The 13,963-nt window shown below is 39.3% G+C and overlaps 1 protein-coding gene across 1 annotated transcript in view; it reads left to right on the top strand.

Moving 5' to 3' along the window:
• The window catches only part of CALCRL (calcitonin receptor like receptor), a 63,207-nt gene that overhangs the window by 26,187 nt on the left and 23,057 nt on the right, over positions 1–13,963 (top strand). The window contains exons 2-6 of the mRNA XM_005430001.3: positions 6,742–6,841; positions 7,838–7,982; positions 9,551–9,661; positions 10,561–10,673; positions 12,733–12,824. Of these exons, the coding sequence (XP_005430058.1) occupies positions 6,791–6,841; positions 7,838–7,982; positions 9,551–9,661; positions 10,561–10,673; positions 12,733–12,824 (512 nt within the window). The 5' untranslated portion in view covers positions 6,742–6,790. The remainder of the gene's footprint in view (positions 1–6,741; positions 6,842–7,837; positions 7,983–9,550; positions 9,662–10,560; positions 10,674–12,732; positions 12,825–13,963) is intronic.

Here is a 13,963-nt window from a genome sequence, read left to right as displayed (position 1 = left end):
AAGGTCTGTCTGATGAATTCATAGATTCATACTGCCTTTGCTTTAATTCAAAACAGAAGTAATTTTGCTTGAAGGGGAGGAAATTTTCCTTGGAGGACTATACTGTGTTTTTCACATATATTGTAGGATTTCTGATGTTGAAAGGGACCATGAGGCTCATTGAGTGCATCTCTCTGCTCCTGCCAGGACTACCTAAAATCAAATCCTATGGCTAAGGGTATCATCTGTATATAAATGTATCTAGGTAACTACACTTCCATACCTAGTAACAAGGTGGGAGCTCTCCAGCTTGTTAATAGCATGAAATCCATGGAAAGGAACTAATGAGCTTTTTTTAATTTATTCTCTTTTATTGAACATAGCACGTTAATTGGAACATCCATGCCACATCACAGCAGTTGTTCTGGAAGAAGTAAAATCTCAGGGAAGTTTACTAGATATATTTCAACCCATTTTTAAAATTACTACAACAGGAATATAACACAGTTATTAAAAATTATAAAAGGGAAGTGCCAAAACTATATCACTTTGAACCATCAGCTGTTAGAATTTAATCATTCACTATTCTGCCATCACCTTCCTTTCTGTTAATAGCTGTTTCTGGGATGTTTGATAGTGGATTTTTACAGATAACTTCATTCAGCAGAGCAGCCTCCCTTCAAAGTTGCTTTGTGCTTGAGTGATTGCTCTGGAATGTCAGTGCTGTGGCTCCCAGAACTCTGAAGTGAACATGGTGAGTTATGCCTGGCAGCATATGTGGCTATGCTGATGGATTTTAGGCGCAAGATACAGCTGGGTTAGGGCTAGGGGGTGGAAAGGGTTAAACTTGTAAAATAAGGATAACAGTGTGCTTACACAATAGTAGTCAAATAGCACTGGAAACTGGAGCCATTAAGAACTATAAACTGTTAGAAATCACAGTTCCATCTCTTGACAGCAAAGCCCCAGCAGTCTCTTGGTAAAGGTTTTATTTTGCCAGAATCTCTCCTGCCTTCCTTTAACAACTAGTTCCTCAGGAGATACAAATAATTTTACTTTGCATCAATATTTTTAAAATTCCTATGCTGCATTTCTTTGGCAGGGTTAGGTACCCTGCTGACTTGTAACTGTGACCCTCAGTGAGTCCTGGCCATTCTTCCACATGGCATTGCACTATCTCTGCTCCTGGATTCATGTGTCCTGAAGTCAGTAGGAAGTTCATAATTTTGGACAAGGAGGGACAGAGCCTTCATTATTTATAGGGATAGAATGGAAAGCACAAGGGCCAAGAGAAGACTTTTCAATGTACAATGAAGGAGAAGATACTGTTTTTATCAGTGGAAATCCTCTTTTAAAGAGCCAGAATTGGTGTGATGGATAAAACCACAAAAAAACTGCCCTGCAGTCTGCTGTGTGGAGAGGAGTAATGTTGACCAGGGGCAGAAGTTGCAGAATATGCCAGGGGAACAGCCTTGTAGACATTCCCTCCTCCAACATCTTATTTGGAGAGCTTTGTTGTGGTGGTACTTTTTGCTCAGTTGTTTTTTGGTTGGTTTGGATTTTAACTGTACCTCCTCAAAATAACTTGCAATGTCATCCTCACCTGTGAACTTCTCAAAAGGAGTGTTAGAAAATAGAGGAAAACTAGCACCACTAGCACTCTGTCATAGGTTCTTGCAACTTTATGTGTTATTGGAACTGGCCATGAGTGTTGCCAATTACTGCTAGTAATTTCTGTTGGGTGCAGGTGACAAAACTTATCTGAATGGCTGCCAAAAGCTATTCATGGGAAGAAGCACCCAGGAGTAATTTAATCTGTGTAATCTCATATGCAGATGGTTCTGCAATCTCTGTGAGGCCTCTGACATGCAGCCAGAGCGATGCAAAAACAAAAGCAAAAAGTGTGCTAATAAAGAGAATGCAAGATGTGAAACATCTCAGTGAGCCAGTCCAAATTTCCTGCTTGCACAGACCTGCACCATGAGCCCAGCACATGGCCCAGAATTAAACAGTGAGGACTTTCTCCTGCTGAGCTGAACTGCCACCTGCACAGGGAAGGTGCTGTAGAATAACTCAGGGATAAATTGGGATATGATATACCACTGTGTCTATTTCTTCTAATCCTCAAGAAGACAGTAAATGCCATTGTGCCACAACTTCTTCCTAGGAGAAACTCCAGGAAAGAAAGGTAGAGAGAGAATGTTTGTGTTTTATGAGGGAGAATGTTGTATTTTATTTACCTTTACTTTAAAGCTCCACAATTATCAGGAGAATGGAGTAATTCCTACACATACAGCTGTGAGCAGTTATGGGATACCATTCAGCAGTTTGTTCAAATCCTGGCAGAAGTGATTCCCTCAGAAAAAAGGCAGATTACCCAAATAGGAAGATTTCCAAACTGCCTTGCACTGTTCTCTAATGTAAGTGTGGAGATTTTGCAGCCCATGTCCAGGACTCAGTGGATCTGGTGTGTGTTACTGCTTGGCTGGTGCTGCCCACTTGTGAAGCCCTTTTAGTCAGAGAAGTATTTCCCAGAAAGTTTGTGTGAGTGAAGATACAACTGGAGGCTCTATCTGGAATTCCATTTGAGGCTACTAGTTTTGTTGCTTTGGGGGAGTTTGTTTTATTACCAGTGCAGTTTGAACAGAAATTCAAATTAGAGACACTTTGAAAAGTATCGGGCATTTTCCAACTTGTTGGTTTTGCCTTTATGTTGGGCTGAAACAACCAAACACTGCCTGAGGTTTTACATACTTCAAGTTGTATGCCTGCCTCCAAAAAGAACCAGAAGTAGCAAAGTGTCAAGAAGATACCCATTCTGACCCCATGTTCAGAAGACCAGTGTTACAAGGTTACAGCATACATTGAATGGTAAATAATTTACGCCGCACAAGTTTTGTGTCTTTCTCTTTGTTGTCATTGGGAATGATTGTTTTCCTGGCTTCTGAGCAAATTAAAGATTAGCAATTAGTGAAAAATGCTTAGGCATTTTTGATGGGCCTGCAGTGCCATAAGTAGGCTCTCCCTCCTGTCCCAATCCCACAGAGTTGCATTCTCACTTGAAGTCAGATTTGAGAACTGCTTGAGGTGGAAGCTGCCTGTGGTTTTTGTTTTTTTACAAAATATGATTTTCAAGTTCAAAAAATGATTTTTTTTTCTTTTTAATGACTGCTTTTTTTAACCCTTTTACTGTATGATTGAAAGGGGAAATGTCTGGACCTCAGCAAGGGTGCCACTTACTCCTGGGAGGATGGGGAAAAGTTAAAAGTAGAAACAGCTGATGAGGCAGGATGGCTCTGTAGAGAAAGCAGGAGGAAGAGAAATGGGAACATCTGTTAAAGCTATACCAGTGACTATTTTGGCTAAGTCCAGCTTGCAGTTCCTTTTTAATTCCTCATTCTTCAGTAGGTGTCACTGCTATCAGTGACAAACACAACCTGGACCTTGGCAGTATCATTACTGGCAGCTCCTTTTTTGTTGTTTTGTTTTGTTTATTTTATCCCAGTCTTCACTAAATGCACGAACATGCACCAGAAATAAAAATAATATTTCAAAGATCTGGAATATCTGATTTACTGTTACATTTCCCCATTCTATTCTCTCTGATGTTGCCTTTTAGTGGGAAAATACTTCAGCCAGGGGACTGCCAGAAGGGACTCGGTTTCAGTCAATACCTGCCTTGTAAATCCCAGCCCTGCTGGCTTTTGTGCAGATTCCCATTGTCACAGAGTGGAGTCAAGGGATTCCTTCAGGACACTCAGGTTGATCTCAATCCAGTACAGTTCTTTTCTCTGCCCCACGATGGACTTGTCAGGTTTACTACAGCAGAACAACTTGGGAAGCATCATTATATGAGGAAACCCAAGAATGGTCTCTTTTCACTATTAATTTCTTGTGTTCCTAATACCTCCCAGCTCTGAGAGGGAAAGAACTTCCAGAGAATTAGTCTTGGTTTGTGTCTCATCAGAGCAGATGATTAATAAAAGCAGCCTGACTTTCTTAGCAGCGCTGGCTTGCTGCCTCAGTCAGTGGAATATATTGCTGTCCATCCCTAAGAAAGTTCTTAATTTTCCTTGGAAAGGTCTTGTCCAGACTAACTGGAATAAATGTTGAGTGAATGAATTCATGTAGTGATGCAAGAAATGCTTTCCTGCAGTTCAAACAGGAATCTGAATGACCTTCATCGTGCATTTTGTAATTAAGTCCATAAGTAGTGATGTCTAGAAAAGGGCAGTGGTTGAGGATTTCTTCTCTCTATATGTTAGCAACTAAGAGAAATGAGTGGAAAGCATAGAGTGCATTATAGGCTTGACTTGACATCTTATCTCCTGGGAAGAGTTAATAATTTAGCAGCAGATACTGGAGCAGTTGATGGGAAATGTCTACAGAACTACTAGGTAAGAAAAGGCTTGGACCATTAAAGGAACTGAGCTAAGAGATGACTTTTGATATTGTGAAACAGAAATAAACTTGGACTCTGAATCAAAGCAGATCGTTTCTGCCTTTGTTTATATGATGTTGTATCTTCTAGATAAATTAAAATAAGCAAGGCTAAGTGAGAGCAGTATACAAACATGCATTTTAATTTTTTTATGCAACATTTGTTTTAGCATAAGGATTTTTGGAACTATAGTAGAGACAATTATTTTGAACTCTTGTATGCATGTATAGAAAAACATACTCAAAATTATTGCTGCTGTTTTCTAGTTGTGGTTCATCTCTTGGCTTGGCCTGCATGCATCATTTGTGGGTTTTAACCCTGCACAGATGTGCTTTGTCATACTTGGGAGAGAAAATATTGGTGAATTACTTTACAGTAAGTTATTAATTCCAATTTCCTTAGAAGGTCAGGGTTTTTTTCCCCTAGGAAAACAGACACAGCTGTAAATGAATGAAACGTGATAAGTTTGAATTAATCACACTTGCCCCCAGTTTTCATGCAGAATTGAGCTCATATTGCCCTTCTGTTAATTTAAATATATTTTAGATATTTGGTTTTAGTCAAGCCTTAGTCACTGCACAAAGATATTTAAATTCTTCTTTAGCTAGCAGATCAAGGTCTTTAAAATTATCTATTCACTTTAGTTCTTATCATGTAGATTTTCCAGGCAATTAGTAGCTCAAACCAAGGATTTATTTCATATATGCTAATTGGTGTTCCTCTAAGTGTTTTAAGATCCTTCAGATTTGAATTTCAGAGCCTCACCTATGCAATTTGCAGCAGTGTTCCAGGATTGCATGCCACTGGTAAAAATAGAAGGAAGGTTATGGATACAACTTCAGTCTGGGTTAAACAGGCGCAGCTGATTTTACAGCACATTTCTTGTCTTTGCAGCAGGCTGTGCAATAAACAGCAATAATTTCATATTCAGTAGTTCATATGTCCTACAAGAAGCTGTTTATTGTACTCTAGTTGTATTAGGAGGACCCAGTCCCAGCATAAAAGCAGAAAAGTTTGATGTTGAATGTTTGCTTTTTGTGACTGGGGCAGGGGTGAAATGTGCTTTTTGTACCATAATCTCTGCCTGCCAGAGTAAAGCCAGTTGTTTGTCCTCCCCCATTCTCTCACAGCACTTAACTGCTGGATGAGAAAACTTCCAGAGACAGAGCAGGTGTGATGTGCAGGGGATGTGGCTTGGCCAGGGTGCAGGTTTGTGTGTGGCACAGCACCCACTGCCCTCTGGATGCTCTGGCACTGGGCTCTCTGAGGTGGGTGAGGATTTTGGGTATGCAAGGATTTTGTCTTAAATCACATTCTGAGAGTTGGAGTGAATTCATCTGTACCAGGGAGCTAAGCTCATGCACATGTTGTTGCTTTTATTTTAGCTGAGAATAGCTTCATTCATGGTGCTGCAGTGAGATACTTGGATTTTGGAAATGTGGTGTAGTTGTAATAACTAAACTGAGTATGCAGAGCTCTTTTGCTACAATGCAATCAGAAAAAAAAGGTCTTGTCTCAGTTCCAGGCTCAGCTTTGTGATCTTCTCAGGATACTTCAGGACACTGAAATATTAAAAGACAAGGACACTGAAATATTAAAAGACAAAACTCTTTGACATTTCCCTTCCTTTTGAGGCAGTTGTTATGGCAGGGCTACACTGAATAGATGGTCTGTCTGCTTCATAAATAATTGTGTATTTTATGCTTTGGGTGAATTTTTCACTTCAAGAATCAATTCCAAGTAGAGTCTGCAGTGTAAGGTGGTCATACCTGGTTTGGGTATTTGTGTTTTCTTCCAATGACAGATAACGAAACTACAGCTTCTGCAGATACAGAAACTATTTTACAGCTCACAATCAATTCTTGCATCGCTACTATCATCCTTGCAAAGCTGGAAGTTCAGAATGAAGTGGCTTCTCACTAGATCAGTTATTCCAGAAATGGCAAAGTTAAATATCAGGAGGTCTGAAGAAAATGGGAAACAAATGTGCGTGTTTGAAAGTCTGAGTGTATTTGAGGGAACCAACCTGCAGTTTGCTGTGGGCTCCCAAAGGCAGAGATGGCCAGAGTGCAGCTTGTGTCTGGGGCTGTTTGCTCTGGGGTTGGTACAAACCCTCTGAAGGTGTTGGTTGAGGCAGTGGAGGCACTGAGGAACTGAGTGCCTTGTTTTGGTGCATCCCTGTGTATTTCACAGGCCATCACTATGCATGAATAGAAATGGAGAGCACCTCCATCAATTTGTTCTAGTTCAGGAATAAAATATGAAACTCTTTTATCAGTGTTTGCTTTCATTAATTTCTATTTTTTTTTCTGCTATTGCAGTTTGAATTCAGTCAGCTACAACATAAGATTGACTGCACCAGATATAAAAATGACAAAAATCTGGATCACGTTTTTGCTGCTCTTCTCATTGGTTACTATGGTGAGTCATGAATTTTTAAAATCACTTCCAGCTTTAACAACCCTGTAGAGGGTACCACAGAAATTATTAATATGGAAGCACAGAAAGAGCTAATCTTGTGTTCAGCTCCTGCACAACAGGATCTTTCTCTACCTTCTGTTACCTGTTCAATTCCTTTGGCAAAGGAACAGATGTAGTTTTTACCTCTGCTGAATCCAGCACATTCTCTGCTGGCTCAGAACAGTGGCAGTGGACAAGTGGCACAGAGGCAGTACCACCCTGCAGACCCCAGAAGAGGAGGAGGAGATAACTGAGATTCAGAGACATCCTCAGAAATTGTAATTTCATCCCTTGTACAACAGTGGTACCATATTTCAGTCTGCAGCTTTGTTTTTCTGTGAAGCTTAGTAGCTTCCCATAAAATATTTAATTACTATTAAAAATGCACTTAAAAGGTTCAGGTTTTGGTCAAGATCAGCTTTCCTAAGATTTTTTCATTTTTAATTTTACTAACTATCAAAGTGAATGTCTTGTCTTTTGAATAACATTCTCTGTTCTGAGGGTTGGCTTCATGGTTCACCAGCTTACACAGAAACCAAACAGCTCTGGACAAGCTAAATGCTTCAGTGCATAAAATATATGAAAGGTCTTTTTTTTGTAAAGGATCGTTTTGGGCCTGACTGAAAAGTCTTTTAGACTAAACTTTGATTTATTTCACTGGGTTTTAGAAAAGTTGTTCATATGCTTCTGACTATCTCAGTGCTTTCTATGCACGTTGCCATTCTTATTTACAAATCTTGCCAATTGTTCCTACCCTATGCTCATTCAGGAGATGTTTATCAAGATTCAGTAGTAAGAATTGCCAGAAAAACATAAAATCATATTGTCAGTAATAAGATTGAAAGATCACTCTCTTTCAGTAAAATAATATTTAAATTACAATATTAGAAAAGATTGACGTTGAAAATGTTGGAGCTTGTACGTGTGATTTGCTAAAAGAAGTGTTTTTCCTCTTAGTTTTTTGCCGCTGCTTCTCCAGCTGAGGCACAGCAGAACTCCACAACGGACTTTGCCCAGCTGAGTGTTACACGGAATAAAATCATGACAGCACAGTATGAATGCTACCAGAAGATAATGCAGGACCCTATTCACAAGAAAGAAGGTAGAGATTGCTTTCTCATCAGGTTTTACTAATAAGTTGTCAACAGATATTATTACAGTAATTCAGGGTCCTTTGGTTATATTAATTTCTTACCTTGTTAGCAATTCTTTTTCAGGTTTTAGCATTATCTTCCCAATATTTTATAAACATCACTTTGGGGATGCATGAAGTAATATGTTATACTATCTGCCTATAGCACCACTTCAGATACAACACAAAGCTTTTCCTTCTGATGAAATGAGAAAATGTTAATTTAAGTAGATATCTACATTAAAAAATCATTACTAATTTTACCACCTTATTTCATTTCATGCTCTTTTTATACCTCTGTCAATAAGAAAATGTTAATTTAAGTAGATATCTACATTAAAAAATCATGACTAAATAATCTTACCACCGTATTTCATTTCATGCTCTTTTTATACCTCTGTCTGCCTGGTCACATCTGCTTTTAAAAATTGTAATTATATTAATCCACACAGTTTCCCTGCTCTGAGGGCTGTGCTGGTGCCATTACTGCTTTTCCTGATAAGTCACTCAGGCTGACCTCAGCCACCCCACCTGTTGCTGTATTCATTTGAAAGCTTCTGGAAATGGTGAGTGGATTTTGAGGCAAGGAAAGGTGAAATTTTGTTCTTCTACAAAGAGATTTTTCTCTTCTGAAATGATTCTTTGGAGGAGCTGAGTGCCTGGAGGTCAGGAGTGGATACAGACATGGCAGTGTAAGCTCATGCCCACAGCATAAGGGGCCTCACAGCTTCGGAAGGATCTGCACAAATTGGAAAATCTTCACATGAGGAGGAATTACACGATGTTAGAGAGCTGCAGCCTTTGCGATGGGGACATTAATCAGCCTTTAAAAGAAAACTGAAGCTCTTCATAAATAATAAAAACATCTTGAAATTTGTAGGGAGGCACACAGAATGACTGTGTCGTTGACTTTTGGGAAAGAAGCTGTTTGTAAAATGCCAGCTCATTCTCAAGGAGGTTTATTTAGATGTTGAAATGTGTGTGAGCAATGAGGCATTGGAACAGGCCCTTGATGGACTCTGGATTCCCTGTTCCTGGGGCACTTAGGGAAGTGTTTGCCACAGTGGCTGCTGCAGGCTCAGCCCAGCCTGAGGCAGAGCAGCTGGGGCTGCCTCCCAGCCAGCCTTTCTCCTGGCTTCTGTGTTTTCTATGAACAAGCAAACACACGCACAGGCTTGGTGCACATCCAAAATATAAATAAATTCAGTAAAGCCGTCTTTGAAAGAGCGAGGCTCTTTACTAAGGTACATTATTGAGTATGAATCAGTTTAGGGGGTTTTGCCCACCATGTTTTAGACCTGAGGTTTGCCGGTTGTAGATGTAGGCCATTTAAGGTGAAGGAGAGAAGATTTTGAAATGTGTTCAAAGAAATGTATGTATAAGGAACTATCTCTGTTAAGTGAAGTTTCAATCAACCACTGCCAAATCTTTTCTCTTTTTTTCCCCGTTGCTGCAAACCTACCTTACCTACACCTTACCTTTGAAAGATCGTTCTGAAGCAGGAGTTATTTTATTCCCAGTTCTCTCTCTGTTTGCAGGTCCTTACTGCAACAGGACCTGGGATGGCTGGTTGTGCTGGAGTGATGTTGCTGCCGGAACCGTGTCGGTGCAGCGTTGTCCTGACTACTTTCAGGATTTCAACCCATCAGGTATGAGTGCATGGACTTCTACATCACTGTATTTCTCTCTGAAATGGGGGTCTGGGGGCTTGCTGTCTCTTGTTTGCCTCACTCAAGTCATTAATGCTCCAGGATTTCAGAAACCCAAGATTTGTTATTTGCATTTTCCTTTTATCTCATAGAAAACTGACAGGTTACTTATTTTCTTTTCTGTGTCCCTGAGGGATTCTGTAGATTAGCAGTAGGAATTGAAGTTAGATCACACTTCTTTCTTCTTAGAGATGAGCTGACAGACAAGAAGAAATATGACTTACTGCTTTACCTCAATTTAACAGTTGAAGTTGACAAAGAGTTTCTCCCACTTAGAATCATTTCCTGTTTCTGTGGGCTAAGCTTTGTGAGCATGTGGAAAATGTCATGGATTTCTTTGTATTTCCCAGGGTCTTTTCATGCCTGTATTTGATGACAGAAATCGTTTCCAGCAATTTTCCAGTTTGGTTCTTTGAGCAGTTTTGCTTTTTATGTTTTCCTGCCTGTCCAATACTAATTTATCGTGGTAGGATGTTAGTTCAGTTTCCATCTTAGATGTTAAGCAAGCCATTTAAATATTCTTGTCGCTTCATCTGGTAGTTCTCTAACAGTTAGTTCAATGTATTTTGATACTTAATGGATTGGAGAGGGAAAATCTATTTGTTTTCTTAAGGAGAATCACATCATCGGTCGCCCTTGCCAAGCAAAAGCAACGGCCTCAAGTTTCTCAGAATTCATAGTAACAAGCAAAGTCTCTCTAGTCATATTAATAAAGCTGTCATGTGTTTGCCAATCTTTATTAAATGCTTGGCATCAGGAAAGAGAATTTCAGTGCTGACTGTTGTGTTTTTCTTTCACTTTTCTTCTTTTGTTTTTCGTTCCGTCAACTTTGATTGCAGAAAAAGTTACGAAGATCTGTGATCCAAATGGGAATTGGTTCAGACACCCAGAAAGCAACAGGACCTGGACAAACTACACCCAGTGCAATAGCTATACTCATGAAAAAGTGAAGGTAGGAGAGGAATGAGTGCATGGTACCCATGTCAAGAAACTGACCTGAGAATCTTTACAAGTTTCTATATATCAAAAGTAGGCTGTGTACTTGTGTGGGTCTGTGTATGGATGCTGTTTCTACAGACTTCAGTTTATCCTGAACATGCCCATCCATTAAAGGATTTAGAAGAAGAAAAACTAAATCTCTAAATGATGTCTTAGAGTCATTTTGTGATACGTGAGGATACAATGGGCAAAATTGCATATTTTGCCCCATTCCTCAACTCTGTGTCCACTAATATTCCTTATGTTTATGAAGCATTCAGTCATGGGAAGAGGCAGTGAATTGAAACTGTAAATTCCCAAGAACCAGGAATACAAACCACAGACCAGGACATGCTGTATGTTAATTTGGACCTCATGTTAAGTTCAGTAGTAGCAGACTGTGTCAAGAAATCTGACCTATAATAGTTTCTAACTGCCTGCACCATTGCTCTTGATTGCCTTAGGGTACTCACCTAAAAACCATATTGGGCAAAAGATGGTTACAGAGGATAAGGCACTTTATTATTGCTTTTTCTCAAATCATGAGACTGTGATTTTTGTAAACGCAGATTAATTCTATTAGCAGAATTGCCATAATTCACTGATTCTTGCTAATATTGTGCTGGGAATGGAGGATATTATTCAGAAAGGAGCAGATCTATGACAATCCCTCTTTATGAATAGTGAGGTGGTTCCCCTCAGGCTGTTTTGCCAGCATATTTCAACTCTGTCACAAATCTGAAGCCTCTGTATGGAATACCAGCTCCAAAGACAGCCTTGCTGCAGTTGTGTGCTGTTTTGCTCAGCAGCAGCATTATCTCTTCACTGTGCCTGCACAGTTACTGGGGCTGTTGTGCTTTGTTAATTCTCATTTGTTCTGCCCTCAGCAGTGCTCCCTGCTGTACCACGCTCTTGTACCTGTTCTAAAGTGTGGGGCAATCTCTAAATCCTTAAATTGCACCTCTGCCTAGGTAGGCCACTGAGTGAGGGGGTGGTACAGGATATGGACCTGTCCTAGAATGGCTGGTGTCATTTATACATCTCAAATTTTAGCATTTTGGGGTAACGCTCGATTTTTCTCACTCACAAATTGTTCACTTTCCGAATTTCACAATAAATTCCATTTATACCTACTGCACTGATGTTTGGTTTTTTTTTAAGGAAGCCATCTCATTTAAAAAAAATAATTGTTATTTTGAAATTTCTTGCACACATCAAGAGTTACCTTTGTGTCATCTTACAACCTACTTAAAGCTTTACCTCTAATCTTTTTATAATTTTTTTTAATCTCAAAAGTCAGTATATATAGCAAGCTGCAATTACTCTGTTCTAACTTGGAATGATAAGTTCAGGAGATACACAGTTTGCAGTATGTGAGCATTTGTATGTGTGCTCTAACTCTCCCTGTGGAACCCAAATAGTTGTGCTTTATTGTGTGAGTATAAAGTTCAGCCTGAAAATCTTCATTTCCTTATGTGCCAAATGATACCCTCGCATTTAATGCAGCAAGGCTTTTTGTGAGACAGATTCCATGACTGAAAGCAAAGGTTTGTTACTTTCTGATAAAACTAATTAGTTAATTAATATATTAGCTACAAGAATGAATGATAACATGAACATATTCCAAATATTAAATCACCAGTTCCTTTTTTTAACATTTTGTACCTACCCAGATTTTCATACTTCCATAATTGGCAGTAGGCTTATTTAGCAGAACATATTACTGAAATATGATTTTGACTATTTAACATAATAGTCTTCACTATTTTTGAGTAATTGTCAATTTTTTTCATGCCCTTCCTGAAATGCTCAATAATAACTGAATTTCCAGTACCATAATCATAGCTCTTTGAAGGAAGTGTCTTTAAATGTTGAGAAAAGACTTGTTCCATCATTACCTGAAATGGTTTTTGTTGTGTTTTTCTTTCCTTATCAGTACTATAGTCACTTTGACTGCGAGAAGGGATGTATAAATACCTGCTTTATCAGCAGTAGCTCTGTCTGAATCACTTGGCTTTGTTTTTGTCTTGCAGACTGCTCTGAACTTGTATTACTTGGCCATCATTGGACACGGGCTTTCAATTGCATCACTTCTGATTTCTCTTGGCATATTCTTTTATTTTAAGTAAGTATATTTAAAATCCTTCATCAAATCCCAGTGGTTGCCACAATCCTGGTTTTAGTGCTTTGGAACACCAGCCATCCCAAATAAAATTAGATGGAGCAGTAAGGTGAAGAAAGCCAGTATATAGGTTTGCCATTGGACTTTATATTGTAACAAAAATGCAGGTTTCTTTTCTCAGAAATCTAAAATCAAAAACCTGCAACCCACAATCTGTAGAATATATTGAAAATAGGAAATGGGAAAAGGTTTGTTCATTTTGGGTTTGTGATGTCTAGATTTTTTAGTGATAAATGACAGTATGATACTGGGAACTGGACACAGTGATCCTTGTGGGTCTCTTCCAAGTCCGGATGTTCTGTGATTCTGTGTTATGCCAAGCATCAACTGGACTAAAGAGCAAGTGGAAACCAAAACAGTGATGACATTTGATAGGTACAGTAACATTCCAAAGTGGTACTCAAAAAATATGACAACTGTAAGGGAAGTAAGGCTAAGACCTACAGTAGAAATGGAAATAATAAGAATAATCCCATTTTTTGATTCACAGTATTGTGTATGACAGGCTTGTCATCTGCTGACTAACAATTATGTCACCTTCTTGAAAGGAAGTTTGAGCAGTGTGTCACCATTGTCCCAACAGCTCATAATACAATACACAGTCTTTAAAATTAGTATTATTACCTCATATTTGGTGAACTTTCTTTGCTTCCCTATGAAAGACTCCTTTTCTTTTCTTCTTCCTTTAAGAAGCTGCTGAGGCCTGATGGAAAGGTGAACCCAGGAGTGTTGCCATATGGGCAGAGCTGAGAAAGACAAGTTGTTCCCTGTGCCAGCTGCTGCTGTGGCCAGAGCAGGCTGCCCTTGTCAGCCTGCTTTAATCATTTCATAAACACCTTCTCCTTGGCACTGCACATCTGCTCCTCACACTCTCCTGCCCCTGTGGCCTCCCTCCATTTCCTCCTGACATTTAAATAGCAATAGCAGGTACTGCCAGTGTCTGTGGATGCTGCTCTTCTCATGCTGTGGGCTTTGATTAGGTGGAGGCAGCTGATAGCTGATTTAAAAAAAAAAAGTTCTTTTTAGCCTGTCTGAAAGCAGTGCTTCCACTTTAGCTGTGCATTATTTCCCCAGGCTTCCAC

Source organism: Geospiza fortis, unplaced genomic scaffold (genome assembly GCF_000277835.1).
Source record: "Geospiza fortis unplaced genomic scaffold, GeoFor_1.0 scaffold155, whole genome shotgun sequence".
NCBI classification, from domain to species: domain Eukaryota; kingdom Metazoa; phylum Chordata; class Aves; order Passeriformes; family Thraupidae; genus Geospiza; species Geospiza fortis.
The sequence above is the reverse complement of the archived record's forward strand: the minus strand, read 5'-3'. Positions and strand labels throughout refer to the sequence as shown.